General features: G+C 52.0%; 2 protein-coding genes across 5 annotated transcripts in view; one reads left to right on the forward strand and one right to left on the reverse strand.

The window, feature by feature from the left end:
- PALM3 (paralemmin 3) overlaps positions 1-21,269 on the reverse strand; it is a 25,880-nt gene extending 4,611 nt beyond the window's left edge. The window contains exons 1-4 of one of the 4 annotated variants that reach the window (XM_064280796.1): positions 20,651-21,269; positions 20,218-20,272; positions 1,926-1,974; positions 624-704 (exon numbers count right to left, since the gene is read on the reverse strand). In XM_064280796.1, the coding sequence (XP_064136866.1) occupies positions 624-704; positions 1,926-1,970 (126 nt within the window). In that variant the 5' untranslated portion in view covers positions 1,971-1,974; positions 20,218-20,272; positions 20,651-21,269. Of the gene's footprint in view, positions 1-623; positions 705-1,925; positions 1,975-4,831; positions 4,909-20,217; positions 20,273-20,348 lie in introns of those variants that run through there. The other 3 variants (XM_064280795.1, XM_064280797.1, XM_064280794.1) reach the window with 3 other exon arrangements.
- On the forward strand, positions 15,475-17,458 carry MISP3 (MISP family member 3). The gene is made up of 3 exons (XM_064280800.1): positions 15,475-16,562; positions 17,029-17,102; positions 17,348-17,458. The coding sequence occupies exons 1-3, from the start codon at positions 16,001-16,003 to the stop codon at positions 17,363-17,365; spliced, it is 654 nt and encodes a 217-aa protein (XP_064136870.1). The 5' UTR covers positions 15,475-16,000; the 3' UTR covers positions 17,366-17,458.
- Positions 21,270-21,306: the final 37 nt, after the last annotated feature.

The following is a 21,306-nucleotide window of genomic DNA, read 5'->3' on the forward strand; positions in this document are numbered from 1 at the left end:
CTGGGCTGGGCAGATCTCTTATCACCCCACAACCTCCCAGATGTGACAGACACCCTGTTTCTCCCTCAGGCTGGTACATGCCCTCATTGCCCCCCCGCCCAGTCACCCACCAGGCCTCCAATACTGCCAGGGGAACAGACACCAACAGTGCCAGCCCGTAGCCTTCCCAGGCTTGAACACAACCCATCAATGGCGCCAACTCTCTAGGCTGCCATAGACATCCATCACTCCCCCCCCCCCGACAGCCCTCCCAGATGAGACAGACACCCCATCACTCTGCATAGCCCTCCCAGACTGGGACAGACACCCCATTGCTCCCCACAGCCCTCCCAGGCTGAGACAGACAACCCAAAGGTGAAATCAGTATCCCCCTCATCCCAAAGCTTGGTTGGAGTTCCTTTCATTCCCCTAAAATTGGAGCAGACACTTCCATTGTCCCCATCTTCTTCCCAAAGGTGGAACAAATATCCTTCTCAAGCCCCCCCACCAGCCTGGGACAAAAGACCCTAGAAGCTGAGACGAACGTCCCCAGCCTCGCAGATTGGACAGAGGCTCCTATTGTCCCACATCCGACTCGCACAGACACCTCACTTCATTCCCCAGGTTGGGCAGGTGCCCCCAACCTTGAGCCGCTCCACACGGAGTTTCTCTTCCTCCAGCTCCAGGCGCGCCGCGCGGATCTCCTCCTGCAGCCGCCGCTTCTCCTGCACACAGCGGACCTGGAGCTGCCCGCGGGCGGGTCGGGGCCGGACGCCGCCGCCTCCCCACAGTGGCCTTCACCAGGACTCCCGGGCCGTGGGCCCCGCGGGGCCACGAGGCGCACGTCGGGCGGGGGCGAGGAGGGGGCGGTGGCAGCGCTGACTCAGCAGCCGCCGGGGGTGGGGCTGCGGGGGGCGGGGCTGCGGGGGCGGGGCAGGCCGGGGCCGGCCGCGCCCGAGATGCTGCGGAGGCTGCGCCCGCGCGCGATGGGAGTCTGTACCTGGAGTACCTTGGGAGGAGGAGTTGCGGGGGGGGGGGGGGCGGTCAGAGCTGCATGGGTCGGCGATATGGGGTCACATAAATGGGCGTTAATGAGATGAAGCGAATCAGAGACGAGGTTCAGAGACGGGGGTGCAGGGAGAGGTCCAGAGAGACCGAAGTCCAGATGAGGTCCAGAGAGTCAGGGGTACAGAGTTGGGGTCCAGAAAGACAGAATGTGCAGAGATGGGGGCTCTCAGAGAGACGGAGGTTAGTAAGACGGGGCAGTCAGAGATGGGGGTGCTGCGGTTGGGGTCCAGAGATATGAGAGTCCGGAGAGAAGGAGTGTAGGGTTGGGAGGTCAGAAAGATGGGAGTTAATGAGATGGGGGTGCACCGGTCCGGGTCCAAAGAGATGGAGACCATAGAGATAGGGGTGCAGAGATTGGGGTCTAGACATGAGGTCAGAAATAGGGGGTTTAATGAGTTGGGGGACAGAGTCATGGGGGTGCAGAGATGGGGCCGTCCGAGAGATGAAGGTCAGAGGGACGGGATGAGGAGGGGAAGGACACAGAATCAGAGAGACGGGTGTCAGAGATGGAGGTCAGTGAGAAAGAAGTCCAAAGATGGGGTCCAGAGCAGCGAAGTTTGAGAGACAGGGGTTTGATAAACGGGAGATCAGAGCGATGGAGTATTTGGGAGGCTAGAGTTCACGAGTGGGGTGGTGTAGGTCCTGTGAGTGCGGGTTCGACAGCCCTGCCTTTCTGAAGGTGGGGAGGTCAGGACAGGTCAGGTGGTGGTGACCAGACAGAGGAACTGGGGAGCATGGGGCCTGAGGATTTGGGTGGGGTGCCCGGGCAAACCGGGAGCAGTGGCACTCCCGGGGAGGAGGGGAGGCGAGGATGGGAGTGGAGCAAGGTTGGGGGTGCCCGGAGTGCGGGGCGTGTGTACTGGTAGAGTTTCACTTACCGCGATGACCTCTAGCCGCTGCCGGTAGAGGGAGCTCTCGGCCATGGGCCTGTGGGAAGAGGGCAGGGGGTGCTGAAGGAAGAGGAAGTCCCAGAGCCTCCATCCTCCCCCTCGCCTCAGCGGGGCGGCCCCTAGAACGACACCCTGCCCCCACCGCCAATATCCCTGAGCTGCTTGGAAACCGACCAAATCCAGGCTTTTTGCCAGTTTCCCTGTGCACCCGGAGGAGTCAGGCAGAAGTAGAGAGTCCTATGAGGGGGAGTGAGCAGATACCATTAAAGCCTGAGTTAAAGCCCTTCTAGTCCTAACATCACCCCTCTAAGCCTCAGTATCCTCATCTGTAAAATGGATCGGAATAGCTTGACCCCCCCCCACCTCTCAGGGCTCTTGTAAAGAAGTATCTAAACAGAGAAAGGCTTAGGACATAGTGCTCCAAAAATAGTAGCATGGTTTATTATTAATAATACTTTTGGCTGAATGGACACGGAAATACAGGGTGGAGAGGAGCAATTAGGAGTATATATAAAAAACAAAACAAAACCCAGTGCCTTCGAGTCGATTCCGACTCATAGCGACTCTATAGGACAGAGTAGAACTGCCCATATATAGCAAGGTGTATATAAATTTTTGTATGAGAGACTGACTTGTAAACTTTCACTTAAAGCACAATAAAAACGAAAGAAAAATAATAAATGGAAGTTAAATTATGAAAAAAAACTTTTAAAAATGCAAATGATTAATAACATTTATAGTAGCCATTCCCAGTCCGTCCTACTGGAACTCTTGAATCCTACCAGGTCCCTAACATACTGTGTGTCACTTGCCAGCTCTATACCCTCTCTGGTCCTTGCCTCTTACCCAGGATCCCTTAAGCACCAGGAGGTGAGGAAGTCTGGGGAAAGAAGTGTCCATCCTGCCATGGACACATGCCACTACCATGGTAACTCCTCCACCTGCCAATCCTCATTCCTGAGGGCAAGGGTCACTGGGTCACACTGCCTAGGTCTGGACTCAGCTGGGAGTGGGGAGGGGGACTTGCTGTTTAAGGTTTAACCTGAGATTCCTCTCTCATTGCCCCTTCTCACAGCACCCTAGATCCCTGCCCTGACCCCATCCTGGGTGCCCTGGAAGCCAGAGACTGACTGTAGTACCACAGGGCACTTAGAGGGCAGTCATTGTCACGTCAACCTCATCATCACAGACACTGATTGAGCACCCACTATATGTAGGTGCTTTACAGTCTGGTATCTAGAAGGCACAGAGCACTTATTAATTTGAACACCAGCCCTGTTGGGTAAGCATCAGCCCCGCTGGCCAAACTCCAGCAGGGCCACCAGATCTTCCCTGGTCACACCATGAAGGCATAATGATGAGTACTTATTTAAACTAAACCCATTGTGGTCGAATCGATTCCAACTCATAGCAAGTCTGTAGGACAGGATAGAACTGCCCCAGAGGGTTTCTAAGACAGTAATCTTTATGGGAGCAGACTGCCACATCTTTCTCCCTCAGAGCGGGCTGGTGGGTTTGAACTGTGGACCTTCAGGTTAGCAGCCAACTGCTTAACCACACTGTTCAAACAAGGTGCCTTCAGCACTTATTTAGCACTTTGTGTATACATACTGTTCTAAGTGCAGGATGATGCTTCGCTGGCTCCCACAGCCACCTCCACGTCCCTGGTCTGCCCTGATCATGATACACTGTAGCCGACTGGTTGCTGAGTTGACATTCCAGCCAAGAATAAAATTAGCCAACTGTTAGTGAGTGGGTACCGCCTGCCAAGCGCTGCTGTAAATGCTTTACACAGAGTAACTCATTTCAGCCTCTCAACAATCCTAGGAAGCAAGTAATCTTACTGCCCCCATTTTACGGATGGGGAAACTGAGGCTCTGAGAAGTGGCAGATAGAATTGTCCAAGATCACTGGGTCAACAAAAGAACTCAAGGCTCTCAGATTCAAACCACTAAAACACGGTGGGGGTCCAGGAACTCCCATATTGCTTGACAGCCAGGAGGCCCCAACTGGATTTCGGTTGGGGCAGTGGGCTAAAGTCATATTTGCTGAAAGAAAGCCAAGACACCACCACTCCCAGTTTATAGGTTTGCCCCTGGGGGAGAATCCAAGGCCACCCCTTCAGGATCCTGCCCCCAAGATGTAATCTCTCTGCCTCTTCTTTGCTGGGGGGGATCGGGTTCCTACTGCTAGGCAACCAGGTTTGTAGTTGGTAAATAATGCAATGGGGGACCCAGAAGGGTAAGAAACCAAATTGGGGTCCCTGGGGGGGGGAGCCCCTTCTCCAGAATTTTTTACAAACCTCTGGACCCCCTCCACACTCTTGCTTTAAAAGGCCCTCAGGCACAGGATACTAAAACACTCTGCACACCCCGTTTGAAGTTACTTATATCTAACTATACAAGAACAGGGCCTGTGGCCTGTTGCCACCAGGAATGTCCAGAGGCCATTTCATCCAACAGGTCATCACCTCCATTGTGCCATCCCCTCTCCCAGTTTAGGGGCTGTTAACTTCTGCAGGATCTCAAACATTTCCTCCCACCCTGGACACTGAAGGGGCAATTCTAGAGGCAGAGTGTGGGAGCCAGGGACCCTAGCACCCCCCAGCCTCAGCCATAGCCCCACCCCCAGGCTGGACTTTGGGCTTGCAGAGTGCCAGTGGAAAATCCCCACAGAGAAAGGGGGCGGGGGAGGAGGTCCACACCTCCCACCCACCTCCCTGGGGCTGGGGGACATTGAAGCACCCCCTGGGTTCGCTGCTGCCTCCCTCCACCCTCCCTGGTCCCCTCAACAAAGACCAGCTGGGGCTCTTGGCCCCAGAGCAAAGCCAGTATCCCCCCGGGCACTTCCACGCCCTGCCCACTGTCCCCCCCCCACCCACCCTGAGCACTTACATAGGTATGGCAGAAGACCACACCTGGCTCTGCAGGGCCATCTCTCCCCAAAGCCCACCGCGCTGTCTCTGAGTTCAGGACCCACCCGCTTGCCTGAAGGTGCCCTGGAGGCTGTGACTTGGCAGGCCGGTGGGGGTGGGGGGGCGGCGGCGGGCGGGGCGGCACCGGGAGAGCTGGTCCAGCTGGTTTGGGCCTGGAGGGAGGCGGGAACGGCCAGGCGAGGGGCGCTGGTGGCTGGCGGGCAGTTCTGGGGAGGCACTATCAGCTGTCCTAATCAATTATTTACCAGCCACTGGCCACCTTGCAGCTCTCGGCTGCCTCTCAGCAAACACGCTCTCACACACGTGGCTAGGTATGCTGACGAGGGTGGAGGGGGTTACTGACCCCCCCAGAGAACTGCACCTCCACTTGGCACCCCAGACATCTCAAGTTCAACTGCCCCCCAAGGGTTGCGCACATGTGTGCACATTTGCATAGCTCCACGCTGCCAAACCCCTCGCTTCTGGCACCCCGGCTCTGGAGTGGGGGAGAGGAAGGGCCCATGCACCCGGAGGATTCTGGAGACCAGGGGCTAGGCATGACGGGAACCAGGAGGCTTTGACCCTGGGAAACTGTGGGTAACTTGCGTTATGTTTCTAAACCTCGGTTTCCCTTCTGTAAAATGGGTGAATTAGACAAAGTGGCCTCCAGGACCCTGGACATCCCTCAGATAGAGTTAGGGGTGGGTGGAAGTGAGAGTGAGAAAAGTCCAGAGAACAGTCCACCCAAATCTTGAGGGTCCCTGCTCTACCCTCCATCACATTCTTAAAGGGCCAGCACATCCTTCCTCAGCTGACTCAATGGTTCATTTAACCACTCCCTGGGGAAGTCATCTCCTACTCTCCAGGCTGGGCCAGGGGCCTTTCTGGTCTCCTGCAGCCCCTGCCCCCCCATGCTTCCCCTGTCACAGTCCTGGTCACACTGTGCAATATGATCTTAGCCGGACAGGGACTCTTGCTCTGGGACCCTCACTCTGGTGCCCTTGCTCTGAGATGCTTTAGAGGGCCTCGCTCTTGCTGTGACCCCTCCCATGGCACTAAGGGGACGTTCCACCTAAATCTGGCATCTCACTCTTCCAGATCATACTCTGGGTCCTTGGGAACCCAGAATCCCTGCCCACATGGTCCTGAGCTCATTGATAAGGCCCATATGGCCCTGTCCCTGGGTCCTCCAGAGAACAGACCACACTGCCAGGCTATGCCCCCCTGTCCCCTGGCCTGAGAGGTAACCAAGGGGTGGCTGTTGACAGAGGGGTGTGAAAAGAGCTACCACATGCAGGCTGGGGTGTTCCTAGGTGCATGTGCAAGGGCCTTTACTCTGCAGGATAGAATTGGGGGTGATAATAGAAGGGGAGACTGAAGGCTGAGGTCTCCCTCTGCTCCACATTCAAGTCTATAACTCCTAAAAAAAAGAAAAGTAGGACTCCAAAAATGTTTAAAATTGAACCTGGCCTTCTAGGTCATTCTGAAGGTATATTTGTCAGTATAGGAGGAGAGAACATATTTCCTTTAATTGTTTGTAGCTTGATTTTTATAACTTAAATACGTAGACATATAGCATGTGAATGTCCCATTGTACTCTTGTCCGGGGTATTGCATTGGGGTGGGATTGCTCTGTGTTATAATTGTGTGTGTCTCCCCCATTGACTTTGACCTACAAGTCTGATTTATCTCTTTATTCCCAACACTGGGGTAGGCACCTAGTGTGTATCATTAAATAATTCTTGAGCAACTGTTATGTGCCAGCACTGTTCTATGCATGGGAGGGAGTGATTGGATACAGAAGTGAACAAACAAGCTGCTGTAATGCAACACACTTTCTGCTGGAGGGAGACAGATAATAGACAAATAAACTAAAGGTGATGAGTGGTAACTGCTAGGGGGCATTAGTGGCCCAGTGGTAGAATTTCTGCCTTCCTTTTGGGAGACCTGGGTTTGATTCCCAGCCAATGCACCTTAAGTGCAGACTACTGTCCATTAGCGGAGGCTTGAACAGGTTTCAGAGGAATTTCCGGATTAAAACAGATGAGGAAGAAAGGCCTGGTGGTCTACTTCTGAAAATCAGCCAATGAAAACCCTATGGGTCACAATGGTCCAATCCTCACTGCAAGCGATCACGGGAACAGCACAAGTCTGGGCAGCGTTTTGTTCCATCGTACGTGGGGTCACGTGAATCGACTCAACCACAGCTAACAACAAAAACAGTGGTAACTGCAGCCTAGAGGTAGTTCTAGAGAATAACTAGGATGGGGCTGGTGGGGAGGGCCGGGGGTGCTACATAGGCTGAGTGATCTAATAAGGCCCATATGGCCCAGTCCCGCCCCTCCCCACCCCCATGCTTCCCCCTTGATCATTGAGCTGAGACCTGAATAGCAGGGGCCAGCTGCGTCATGAGTCGTTCCAAGTAGAGGGAGCAGCAAGTGCAAAGGCCCTGAGGTGGAAATGCAGTTGGGGTGTTGGGGACAGCAGGAAGGCTGAAACAGAGTGAAGGAGAGGGAGAGTGGCGGAAGATGAGATCTGAGAAGTGGGCAGGGCCTTCCGCGCCGGGTCAGGGAATTTAGATTTTTATTCTAAATTTTATTCTAAACTTCACTGGAAAGTTTAATACAGGGAAAAAAAAAACAAAAAAAAAACCCTGTGCACTGGGGCTTGACCCATTGTAGGGGAGGGGGACAGTTGCAACTCAGAGGTTGTTGCATTTGTCTAGAAGGGAGATGATGGTGGCTGGGAGACACGGGCGGTGAGAAGTGAACTAATTCAGAAGATGTTTTAGAAGCTGAGCCAACAGACTTTGCTGATGGATCAGAGGTGGGAGGTGAGGAAAAGAGAGAAATAGGCTGACTCCTATATTTCTGGCCTGAGGAGCTGGATGAACAGAGTTACCAAAACATAGTGGGGACTACTCCTATGTTTACACCCCAAATAACTGCAAGCAGTACTCCTGGCCAGTGCACCTCAAGCACAGCTATTGCTCGTCTGTCAGCAGAAGCTTGCATGTTGCTGTGATGCTGAACAGATTTCAGTGGCGCTTCCAGGCTAAGACAGACTTGGCAACTTTAGGGATCACAACAGTTCAATCCTTTGTGCATGGGGCTGCCATGAGTCGTGAGCTGACTCCATGGCAGCTAACAAAATACAAACTTGTACACACATGTTCATAACAGCACTCTTCACAACAGCCAAAAGGTGGGAAGAGCCCAAACATCCATTAACTGATGAATGAACAATAGCGGTGTATCTGTACAATGCAATATCAGTCCGCCATAAAAAGGAACAAAGTTCGAATACATGCTACAGTGTGGATAGCCTTTGAAAACATCATGCTCAGTGAAAGAAGTAAGACACAAAAGGTCATGTATTATAGGATTCCATTGCTGTGAAATGTCCAGAAGAGGCAAATCTATGCAGGCAGAAAGCTGATGGGTGATTGCTGGGCAGGAAGGGGTGAGGGGTGAGGTGGAGGGACGAGGAAATGGGGAGTAACTACCTAATGGGTGTGGGGTTTCCTTTTGGACTGATGAAAATGTTTCGGAGCCAGATAGAGAGAGTGGTTGTACAAATTTATGAAGGTACAAAGGCCACTGATTTGTACATTTTAAAATGGCTCATTTTTATTTTTACTGAATTCCAACTCTCTGTCTATATATATATATAGGAGAGGAACAGGGCTTGGGGAATCAAGAGTTCATTTTGGAAATACTCATTCTGAGATATCTGTCAGACTGGAGATTGTTGGATATGAGTCCAAAACTCAGGAGAGAGGTGGGGGTTAGGGATATGATCTTGGAGACATCAGCATATAACCTGTTGCCATTGAGTCGATTCTGACTCATAGTGCCCCTACAGGACAGAGTAGAACTGTCCTATAGGGTTTCCAAGGCTGTAAATCATTATGGAAGCAGACTGCCACATCTTTCCTGCTGAGTGGCTGGTGGGCTCAAACCACCAACCTTTTGGTTAGCAGCTGAGCTCTTAAACTACCGTGCCATCAGCGCTCCCACCAGCATATAGATGGTATTTAAAGCTGTGAGATTGGACTTGTTAGGGTCAGGGGATTTTCTGGCAGAAAAGAGATTGTGTACTGAAACAGAGTAATTGATGAGAATTTAGCAAACAGGCTCTTTAGAAAGGTGTACCAGTTGTTGAGTGCCGTCAAGCCAATCCTGACTCATGGTGACTCCATGTGTTACAGAGAAGAACTGCTTTCGCGGCTGTAATCTTAATGGGAGCAGATCGCCAGGTCTTTCTCTCACAGAGCCACTAGGTAGGTTTGAACTGCCAACCTTTCAGTTAGCAGCTTAGTGCTTAACCGTACCACCACCAGGGCTCCTTACAATGGTGTAGGGAGATCCTCAAAGAATAGTACAGCACCCTAGACTAGCAACATCCAGGAACTGTTACCACCCAAAGCAGGTGGCTTATCGCAACAGAAATTTACTGTGTCATAATTCTGGAGGCTAACAGTCTAGGCTGTTGGCAGGGTCACATTGTCTCCAAAAGCTCTAGGGGAAGATCGTTTCTTGTTTCTCCTGGCTCCTGGTAGCCACAGGCCTTCCTTGACTTGCAGTTGCAGCATAACTCCACTCCATCATCACATGATACCTATGTCTTCTCCCTGTCTGTGTCTCCGTGTCTCTTCTCTTTTATAAGGACACCACTCAGATGGGATTAGAACCCACCCTACTCATGTAACTCAACTGTTAACATCTTCAAACATCCTATTTCCAAACAAGGTTACCTTCACAGGTACCAGGAGTTAGGACTTCAACATAAATTTTTCTTGTCGGGGGAGGAACACAATTCAATCCGTAACACACCCCTGGACCCTGGAGAGAGAGAGCTGCATGGGACATGGAATAAACACCCTGATCTCAGGCTCCCTTCACTCATCAGTCAAACCCAGTGGAAGCCCAGAGTGGATGGAAGCTCACTGATGCAGGTGAAACAGCCTGAGCAGGATTGTCTGTGAAATAAGAGGAGAACCAGGAGAGGGTGGAGTCCTTGCAGCCAAGAGAACCGAGGAGCTAAGGCTGAGAGGTCAAAGAAGATGCCTTAGTCAGGGTTCTCTGGGGAAGCAGAACCAGGTCAGATGATAAGCTGGAGACTTCTGCTGGCTCACGGGATTGTGGAGGTCTGGCGAGTTCAAAGTCTGTAGGTCAGGTGCAGGCTGGAGACTTCTGTAGGCTTTTGTTCCAAGATCAATAGGTCAGGGGACTGGAAGAGTGTGGACAGCAAGTTCTGCCAAAATATCTATTTATAGTCTGAAGGCAGACCTCATCTTAAGGAACTCCTTTCAAAGGATTGACTGGCTACATTACATTAGATTACATTATGGAAAGTGATTACATTATATTTCTTGAGCTTACATTATAGAACAACAACTAGTCTAGTGTTTGGCAAAACCACTGAGAATCATAGCCCGGTCAAGTAAACACATAAAATTAACCATCACAGTCCAATTTCCTGTCGACTTGCCACCTATACACATCCTTTAAATCATACATAATCTCCAAATAAAGACAATTACAAAGTCATACTGCCGCCTAACGTGATAGCACTAATATGTGTACAACTGAAAACACATTTCTTTCACATCTTGTATTTTATGATAAATAATGGGCTAAGAGGGAAGTAAACAAAGATATTTTATATATATACACATACACAAACATATTCATAACAAAATAAGGAAGAAATATCCATAACATTCACAGTCCTCGTTTCTGCAACTGGTCATGTGGTCCTGCTAGTACTTTCTTCTACTCCCGTTCTTTATTCTCTTTGTCCTCAGCAAATACCTCAGCCGGTTATGGTTTCTTGGTTGCTGGGGTGACCCAAACCTTCATTCCTGAAGTGCCTGGACCATTAGTAATCCTGCCTGAACTGGGTTGTTATAGTTTTCCATAGGCTTCTCATCACAGGGCATAGTAATACTAAGAGATGCCCTAAAGGATCTCCTGTCTTCCATACTCTCTTTACCTCCTTGTGTAAAAACAGTCCATTCCCCTTGGTAATCAGGATCAATCACATCAGCCAGTGTAGTAACTCTCTTCTTTACCCGTTGATTCAGAGGCATTAGGAGCGGAAAGTGGCCAGGTGGCATTCCTAACTTCCATTTCAAAGGAATCAGTGTTGTATCTCCAGGTGGGAGCATTCCTCCCTTTGGAGCTAATGCCTCTAGACCAGGGGAGCATAGGGTTGCAGGGACAGGATGCACAAATTTTGCAAGTGGATCACTGAGGGTAATAGTAAGTAGTGCCACTCCCTTTTCCACTCCTTGATTCCTGGACGGGTGAATCCTGGCTATGGGAGAAACAGCGTCATGTATTGGATGCTGACTGTGAACGTATACAGCCTCCTGGAGAACATCGACCCAGCCCTGCAAGGTATTGCCACCAAGCTGGAGCTGTAATTGAGTCTTTTTTTCCCCAATTTTTTAAAAATAAACTTATTTTGAAATAATTTTAGATTTACTGAAAAGCTCCAAAGACAATACAAAAAGTTCCCATCAGACATCTAGGTCAATTGGCATAATAAAATTTATTAAGAAAACATTCTGCATCCCACTTTGGAGAGTGGCATCTGGGGACTTAGACGCTAGCAAGCAGCCATCTAAGATCCATCAATTGGTCTCAACCCACCTGGAGCAAAGGAGAATGAAGAACACCAAAGACACAAGGTAATTATGAGCCTAAGAGACAGAAAGGGCCACGTAAACCAGAGACTATATCAGCCCGAGACCAGAAGAACTAGATGGTGCCCAGCTACAACCAGTGACTGCCCTGACAGGAAACACAACAGACAATCCCTGAAGGAGCAGGAGAGCAATGAGATACAGACCTCAAATTCTAGTAAAAAGACCAGACTTAATGGTCTGACTGAGACTAGAAGGACCCTGGAGGTGATGGTCCCCAGACCTTCTGTTAGCCCAAGACAGGAACCATTCCCAAAGCCAACTCTTCAGACAGGGATTGGACTGGACTATGGGATAGAAAATGATACTGGTGAGGAGTGAGTTTCTTGAATCAAGCACACACATGAGACTATGTGGGCAGCTCCTGTTTGGAGGGGAGATGAGAGGGCAGACGGGGTCAGAAGCTGGACGAATGGACACAAAAATAGAGAGTGGAGAGAAGGAATGTGCTGTCTCATTAGGGGGAGAGAAACTAGGAGTATATAGCAAGGTGTATATAAATTTTTGTTTCAGAGGCTGACTTGATTTGTAAATGTTCACTTAAAGCACAATAAAAATTAAAAAAAAAAGTTCCCATCAACTGTTCATCGGTCTCCCCTAATATTAACATCTTATATTACCACAATTCATTCGTCACAGCTAAGAAACCAACATTGGAGTGCTACTATTAACTAAGTTTCAGACTTCATTTGGATTTTAGTAGCTTTTCCAGTAATATCCTTTTCATGTTCATGATCCAATCTAGGATACCACATTGCATTTAGTATACTTTTTTGTGTGTGTGTGTTTTAGGTGAAAGTTTACAGTGCAAATTAGTCTCTTCCTCAAAAATTTATACATGACACACCTGGGATTGTCACAAGTTGGGATCAACTCCACTGCAACTGGTTTTTGGTTAAAAAAAATAAAATGATTTGCTAAAATGATTATACCAAAACAACTTATTAGTTAAATAAAAAGGCCACAGAGGACGTTCTTAAACGTGAAAAGTTAATGAAATATAGCGCCTTTACCCATTTTGAAAAAAAAAAAATCCAACAGAGAAAACCAGTTAACCATGAGATGAATGGCTTAGAAAGCTTAGAAATAGAAAAGTTGTGGTAAAATGGACAGTGGCAAATGATAAACCCAACTAAACACAGTCTAAAGCTCAACATGAAAATTTGATTGCATTATAGAGTATATATATGTTGCAACCATTTGTTGAAACATCTCAATTGGTATTCCATCAATTCCTGGAGCCTCGTTTTTCGCCAATGCCTTCAGTGCAGCTTGGACTTCTTCCTTCAGTACCATCAGTTCTTGATCATATGCCGCCTCCTGAAATGGCTGAACAACGACCAATTCTTTCTGGTACAGTGACTCTATGTATTCCTTCCCTCTGCTTTTGATGCTTCCTGTGTCGTTTAATATTTGGCTGTAGAATTCTTCAAAATTGCAACTCAAGGCTAGAATTTTTTCTTCAGTTCTTTTGGCATGAGAAATGCCGAGCGTATTCTTCTCTTTCGGCTTTGAACATGATAAGACCAGTGAATTCCATGAGCATGGGCCCATTGCCACATTTCATTTGCTGGGAAGTGAGTTCCTTGATCTGAGGCAATGCTGTGTGGGATACCATGACAGTGGGTAAGGCATTCCGTGAGTCCACAGATGGTAGTTTTGGTAGAACCACTGGGAACCATAGCCTAGCCAAGTTGACACATAAAGTTAACCATCTGAGAAGATGAGGACAGAGAAGGAGCCAGTGACTGAATCTGGCAAGGGTGGTTATTGGTGTCCTGAGAACAGGGAAGCCTCAGCAGGGAGGGTTAGCATGGCTGGAGGAAGAACAAGAGATGATGAACTGGAGAGAGTATGTGAGACAGCCCTTTCAAGAAGTATATAAGAATATATACTTATAACCTCAGAAGCGAGTTGGCACCTGTCATGGATGGAATTGTGTCCCTCCAAAACATCTGTCAATTTAGCTGGGTCATGAGTCTCAGTAGTGTGTGATTATCCAACATTTTATGTGATTTCCCTATGTGTTGTAAATCCTATCACTACGATTTAATGAGATGGATTAATGGCAGTTATATTGATGAGATCTACAAGATTAGTGTCTTAAGTCAATTTCTTTGAGATATAAAAGAGAGAAGGGAGCAGAGAGACATGGGTACCTCATACTACCAAGAAAGCAGTGCTGGGAGCAGAGTGCATCCTTTAGACCTCAGCTTCCTGCGCTGAGATGCTCCCAGACCAAGGGAAGACTGATGACAATGACCTTCCTTCAGAGCCGACAGAGACAGAAAGCCTTCCCCTAGAGCTGGTGCCCTAAATTCAGACTTCTAGTCTACTGGACTGTGAGAGAATAAACTCTTTGTTAAAGCCATCCACTTCTGGTATTTCTGTTATAGCAGCACTAGATCACTAAGACGGCACTGTTATCCCGGTTTTACAGATAAGGAAACTGAGGCTCAGAGAAGGCCCTCACCTTGTTCAAGTTCCCACAGGTAATAAATGGTAATAATCCAGGTTTTACCGATTCCATTAGGCCAATGAGGAGATGGTGGTGGTGGGAGGGGTCAGATGGTCAGAGGGAGGAGGGCAGCAGCTGGAAGTTGGGATCTAAAAGGGGGTAGAGTGAGAGGGTGGAAGAGGGGAGGGGCATCACCATAGCCAGGGATTGGGGTAAGGTGTAATCAGGTAGTTGATTACTGGGGGTTCCAATAAGGCTTTCTAAGGTCCCTAGATGGCACAGATGGTTTGCTCTTGACTACTAACCTAAAGGTTGGCAGTTCAAACCCACCCAGTCGTCCCTTGAAAGAAAAGCCTGAGAGGATCTGCTTCCATAAAGATTACAGACAAGAAAAATCTACACAGCAGTTTTCCTTTCTAACACATGGGGTCGCGATAAGTCAGAACTGATTCGTAGGCAACAGGTTTTGGTTTTTGGTTTGAGGTTGTGTAGACCCCTGCTTTCTCTAGGTAACTACTTCTTTCTCCCCAGCCACCCCATAGTGGTGGGGGCCAGATTCTGGGAAGAGTGGAGACTGTCCTTGGGGGTGGGTGGGGTGTGGATCCTGCCCTTGAACATGATGTAGCCTCAATCTCAGGGAGCTGCTCCCTTCCGCTAGCCTGGATGCATGCCTTCTGCCTTATCAGGGCCTCCCCAGCTGCCCAAAGTGACCGACCATCTTTTAACCACAACCTGGGCGCGCTGTGTAGGTCTCTCCTTTCTCAGCCTGGGAGTGCACTTGGCCGAGGACGCTTGGCGGACTTCTTCCCGGAGAGGGTGAGGTGAAGCGGTCTCTGAGCTTGACAATGACGGCCACAACCACTTGGAACCTCGCTGATGCCAGGGACTGAAAGGAAGACCCAGGCACGCCGAGAGCCGGCTCCAGGCGCCCTGTAGGCCCGAGCTGTGGCGGCAGGGGTGGAACGCGGAGGGCTCCACTGCCAGGAGGGTCGCTGCACGCGGGCTGGGCACGAGTTGGGAGGGGCTGGCAAGGCTCCAAAAAGATGGTTTCAGTGGACACTCCCGCCAGAAGGCCAGCTCGGCGGACAGTTGGGGACAGCCTCCTGGGCAATGACGGGGACGTGGGGCCGCAGAGGTGCCAGGGTGGCTTCCAGTGGCGGGCGAACACGGCACCCAGAGTCGTCCCCCCAGGTAGTGGACCGGATCTAGAGAAACCCTCTTCACGGAAGCCCTGTGCCGGGAGCCGGCCTCGGACCGGCGGGTTGACTAAACCCGGTGGTCCACGCTGTCGCCCCGCCCCGAGGGCGGGGCAGGGGCGGGGCCGAAAATTTCCCGGCAGGTGCCGGGGGTGGTGCCCGGCCCTGCTCCAGGAGGCGGTTCTTGGAGTCCAGAGGCGGGTCAGAGAAGCGGGCAGTGCGGGCGACACCTTGGAACCTACGGGCGGCGACTGTGGCCACAGGTGCCGCGCAAGGCACGGTGTCCCAGCTCTGGACATTACAACCCCGGCGTTGGGAACGGAGGCTTCCAAGCTGCTCCCACCACTGGACGCCGAGGCCCCCGGGCCGGAGGGCGGAGCCCTGGAGTCTTCTGAAGAGTGGGGACACGAGCCCCCCGGGCCTAACAGAAAAGTCCCCAGGCCTGCCGCAGAGCAGAACACCGAGGTCCCCAGGCCGGCCGGCGAGGTCCCCAAGCCCTCTGCAGAGCAGGGCGCCAAGACTCCCGAGGAAGACAGCCAAGTCTGCGGGTCACCAGCAGGGCAGGACGCAGAGGGTCCCAGGTCGTCCGCAGCCGGGGGTTCAGAGAACCCCGGGCCGGGCAGCGAAGACCTCGGGCCGTCCGAAGCGCGGAGTGCAGAGGTCTCGGGGCAGTGTCCCCCTCAGGATCCCGAGACCCCTTCTTCGGGGTCAGGCCCGGAAGCCACCCAGCCGCGTTTTCCACTGCGCCCCGAGGCCCGCCCACCGTCCCCAGAGGAGCCGCTCATGGAGACGCCCATCGAGCGCGAAATCCGGCGCAGCTGCGAACGCGAGGAGAGCCTGCGCCGGAGCCGAGGCCTGAGCCCAGGCCGCGCGGGCAGCGAACTCGTCGAGCTGCGCGTGCGGCCAGTGCTCAGCCGGCCAGGGCCCGGCCCCGCGCTCCCGCGCGCCTTGGAGCGCGCGCGGGCGGGCGCGCAGATGCAGCGAGACATCGAGCGGGAGGCCCACCGCCAGGCGGCGCTAGCGCGCTCGGCCTCCCCCGAACCAAGCTCCAGGTCACTGCCGCAGCCGCTCGGCGAGCTCAAGCGATTCTTCGAGGCCGCCGGGGAGCGCGGCCCCTCGTCGTCGGGCGGCTTGGTCCCGCAGCGGCCACCTGAACCTGAAGGCCCGCGGCGCTCGGCCGCGCAGAGCGGGTGCCCGGTGCTGGCCCGCGCCCCGCAGTTCGCCGAGCTGTCGCTGCTGCAGCAGGAGGTGTGCGAGGTGCGCGAGCGCGAGCGGGAGCTGCAGCGCCTGCGGCGTAGTGTCTATGGCACCGCCAAGTTCAAGGAGCCCGCGCCGAGCCTCACGGGTGAGACGCGGGTGCCAGGATGCCGGGGCCCCCTGGGGCTCCAGCCGCGCCCCCCGACTATCCAACTCCAGTGGCCCCTCCTCTGTCCTTCCGATTCTCGGGGTTCCTGCTCGGGTTGAGACTCCTCAATTCTGTGTCCTGCCCCCTCCTGGGTACTCCACCCCCCACCCCGAGTGGACGACTCCAAGATCCACCTCCCTAGGCTCAGGGATTCAGGTGCCTTCCTCTTCTTTGGATTCCAGAAACCTCTGCCTCGCTTCTGTTATCCTGGGTCCTGTCTCTGAACTTTCGGGCTCCCCCCTCCCTCATGTTTCTGGTTTCCTAGGGCTAGATGGAGGTCTCCAGGTGGAGGAGGGGGGTGAACGCCTGTGTATGTTTAAGGGGCACGGCTGGCCTCCTCGGTCCTGGCCGCCACTAGCAGGTGAGAGGAGGGGCAGCCCCGGCTGAGCGCCCCCTTCCGCCGCAGCGAGTACGGGCAACGGAAAGCTGGCGGTGATCTGGCCCCCGCGCAGGAAGGCTTCAGAGAACTGCCTGGAGCAGGTAGGAGCCCCTTACCACCGTGCCCGAGCGCTTGTCGTTCCCCCCTCCCTGCGCACCAGAACGCTGGGTCAGGGAAGGCGCATGTCCACTCCCGCTGAGGCGTCACAACTAAGGCTGGGGCGCCGCCACGGGGTGAAGAGGAGGCAGTGGGCCTGAGTTCCAAACCGCCCCACCCTGAACTGGGCGTCCCCATCGCGTTGCGCGGGTCCCTGAGGCCGGCCTTCCGTCTGGCCCCCTCTCCCCAGGAGGAGCGCAAGCCTTGAGGTTTGAGCAGGCTGGAACCTCCGGAGGAAGGAACCTTCACGTCGGACAACCGGGTCGGGGGTGCCCCAGGAGTGCCCCCGGATTGCGGGGAGGCCTGGAGAGGGTTCAGCTGACCGCAAAGGGAACAATGAAATCGACCATTACATCCTTGAACCTGACTTTATGAAATTGACCAGTCCCTTCTATAAAATTGTTTAGTCCCCTCTGGGAACCTGACCATACCCCCATCCCTGTAAGTGAAACTGTCCAGCCCTTCTCGGCATAACTCTGCAAACCCAACCAACCTCTCCCTCGGGCCTTGACAGAGGGCCAGGGTCACTGCCTCGACTGCCCCCCCCCCACTCCCCAATAAAGCCCCTTCTTCCTGGGCAATGCACACTGTTTTCTTCTGGGGCCTCTTCGCCTGGGGTAAGGCCGGAGCGCGGCAGACGAAGGGAGGCCTGAGAAACCCGCGGGAGACGCGGTCCAGTTTGCAGTATTGCGCTTTTATCGCCCTATTGCTCCACCGCCCGCCTCCCTCAGCCGGCCCGGCCCGGCCCGGGTCCTACTGCCCCCTGGCGGCTAGGACGCAAACTGCGGCGTCCAAGCGCTCACGCCCTTTCCCCGCCGCGTTGTCAAAATTTATTGGTGCCAGCAGCATGCCCCGAGCTGGGCGCTGGCTAGACAGAGTTGATAAGAGGTTGTTCCTGCACTGAGGACGTAAACAACAGCTGCCCCCCCAAAAGTGGGGGGCTCAAGCTCCTTAGCAGGCATGTTGATAACGTGCCTACAAACCTCCGATGCCTACCGGGGCCAGGCAGATATTGAGAGGGAAATAGGCCCGCTGTGAAGCAATAGGGAGGGGTGGAGTCTGGGGTGTGTTGGAAAACAAATGAGTGAGCTCAGTGGTGCCGGAGCTTCTGCTTTTCAAAAGCAACTGGAAACCCAGCTTTCAAAAGAGAAATCTAGTGAACTTTAAATGATAGTATTAAGAAAAAGCTTTCAAATTGTCGCGCGGGGCGGGGGGGGGGGGAGGGGCGTCGGCACAAGCACCACCAGCTTGCAGTAGGGCCTGTGGCTGGCTGTCGATTTGCAAGCCCTGGTTGATTTCTCTGTCCTGGGACAAGGGTTTCAAGGCCCCCTGGATGGGGCTCAAGGGCTCTGTGAATGCCCTAAGTGGTCATATTGGAGGGATGCAGCTGTAGGGTAACAACAGCTTGTTGGAGGTGCACTGAGACCCAGAAGTTTTATAATCACTGCCTAAACTCCTGTTGTTGTTAGCTGTCATGGAGTCAGCCCCTTATTTATAGTGACACTATGCCCTACAGGACTGGATCATTGTGATCTATTAGGTTTTTATTGGCTGATTTTCAGAAGCAGATCACCAGACCTTTCTTCCTAGCCCATGTTAGTCTGGATGCTCCACTGAAACCTGTTCAGCATCATAGCAAAACACAAGCCTCCGCTGACAGACAGGTGGTGGCTGCACATGACGTGCATTGGTCGGAAACTGAACCCAAGTCTCCATGGAAGGAGACTCCTGGATCTGTCCAAACTCCTGGATCTGTCCAACTCTGTATGTCCTGGGCCTAGCAATAGTGCCTGACCCTGCACAGGGCAGAAAATGGCTAATGAAGGATGAATGAATAAAACAGAAAATGGAAAAACTCACACAGCACTGCATCCAGGAGCAGCTCAGCCCAAGGGCCTGCCCCCTGGCCCCATCATCAGCACACTGACCACATGCTTGACCATGACATTGCGATGTCTGGAGTGAAGGGCAGGGAAGAGCCAGGGTTGCCAAGGGGAGAAATAGAAATACCCAGGACCTATTCTTAATTCCCAAAAGGGGAGCTAAGAACTAAGCACGTGGAGAGTTGAACAAGAGAAACATGAGGTGTAGACAGGACTACAAGTACAGCCTAGGAGTCTCTAACTTTGCTGTTGTTGTGTGCCCTCTAGTTGATTGATTCAGAGTGACCCAATATGACAGAGTAGAACTGCAAATTAGGGTTTCCTAAGCTGTAATCTTTATGGGAGCAGATTGCCAGGCCTTTTCTTCTAAAGAGCCGCTGGTGGTTTTGAACCCAGACCTTTCTGTTAGCAGCTGAGCACTTAACCATTGTGCCACTAGGGCTCCTTTTTATTTAATATCACCTGAGGATCCGGAATTAGAATCTGAAGGTGAGGACTTAGCATCAGTGTTTTTTAAAGCTTCCCACGTGGTTCTGACTTGCAGCCAAGTTTGAGAACCATGCTATAGACCAGCGCAAAATGCAGTGCTTGGACCAGCTGTATCAGCATCACCTGGGAACTTGTTAGACATGCACATTCTCGGGCCTCACCCTCGAGCTAGAACAAACCACGTGATTCTGATGCACGGTAAAGTCTGAGAATCATGGTTGTAAACAGTTTTCGTGCAACGACACCCAGGAAATCAAGTCTGTTTCCTTCCCCTCTCAGTATTGCCACACCCACCGGAAACTTTAGCCTTAAGTGCCCTGTGGATTTGTCTTAAATGAGACAGTCTAAAGCAGTGCTGCAGATAGACTGAACGGAAATGTGTTAAGTGTAAAATCCACACTAGATTTCAAAGACTTAGTTTTTTTTTTTAAGGAAAATATCTCAACTTTTTACATTGATTACATGTTGAACTATTTTGGACATAGTGGGTAAAATAAAAATATTAAAATAAATTTGACCTTTTTTTTTTTAAATGAGGCTACCAGAAAATTTGAAATTATGTATATGGTTCGTTTTATATTTCTAGTGGAAGACGCCGGTCTAAATAGTCTTAAGCCGCGGAAAAGTCACAGGGACTACCTCAAATCACTATCAGGAAGCTTCAGAATCCTTTTCAATTCATTCATACCTGGACTGGGCACTAAAAATTCCACGATGTAGTCAGAAATTGTCACCAGAAGACCCTGTAAAAGAGCAAGAGCTTTGGTGTCCAATCCTGGCGTCACCAGTTTCTAGCTGATGATTCACTTTACCTCTTACCTCCGTTTTCCTCATCTGTAAAATGAGGCTGATGATAACACTACGTGCCAGGGACTATTAGGCAGGCAAGTGCTTTGGTCAAAAGCATAAGGGCAGGGCTCTAGGTCTCCCCTCCGACTTTAAAAATGTCGCGGGGAGTGGGGGAAGAGACCAAAGCGTCCCTTCGTAATATCCAGTTCAGGAATAACACTGAAACCTTTCGGTGTGGCTTTGGACAGGTGAGTTCACCTCTCTCAACCTGGGTTTCCTATCCAGTCCAAAGTTGGGGTGAGGCTTAGGGATCCCAAGTTGGAATATCTTACAGCACTCTCACACCCTCGCCGTGCCCGGGAGACCCCACGGCGGGACAGCGACGTGCAGGGCTTCATAACCCAAAAGCTGGAGGAGGAAACTAACCTCAGCCCTTCGGAAACTGATCTCAGGCGCTGTCCTGAGGCACGTCGGGAAATGAAGTCTTTTGCGGTAGGAAAGAAATCACTTCTGGGTCAAAGTATAAAATGGGCGTGGCTATAGCTCCCACCACCCCGCAGTAGGCGTTGAATTTTCTGGTTACCCGAAACTCGGCAATTTTCTGACTTCCGGTTGTTGACTGGCGCCGCTACTCTCTTTTTTGCCTCAGGTGCACCGTTACGCATGCGCCAGGCTCATGTCCGCCTATCCGCCTAATTTACTACTAAAAACCACATCTCCCAGAAGGCCATGCGAGTGGGCGGGACCTCCCCCGCCCCAACGGGAGGGACACGGCGCTCATAGCAGACGCCGAGCCTCTAACCTCTTTCTTTTATTTAACACGAAACTGGCGTGTCCACCATACCCAGGGCCTCGCGACCGTGGTTGACCCAGTACCGACGGGTTAGTTCGGCTTGACCCTTTGAAGGGAGAGGCCGAGAGGCACTAGGAGAACGAGCGAGCCCCCGCCCTGCCCCCTCTCCTGGAGTTTGGAACTGTCAAGCTCCAG

Source organism: Loxodonta africana, chromosome 3 (assembly GCF_030014295.1).
Source record: "Loxodonta africana isolate mLoxAfr1 chromosome 3, mLoxAfr1.hap2, whole genome shotgun sequence".
Taxonomy (NCBI): Eukaryota; Metazoa; Chordata; class Mammalia; order Proboscidea; family Elephantidae; genus Loxodonta; species Loxodonta africana.

Excerpts from the sequence above, each read along its gene's own strand:
- MISP3 (XM_064280800.1), top strand. The coding sequence starts at position 16,001 with ATGGAGACGCCCATCGAGCGCGAAATCCGGCGCAGCTGCGAACGCGAG. Across the intron at positions 16,563-17,028 it reads GCCCGCGCCGAGCCTCACGG|CGAGTACGGGCAACGGAAAG; the intron begins GTGAGACGCGGG and ends CTTCCGCCGCAG.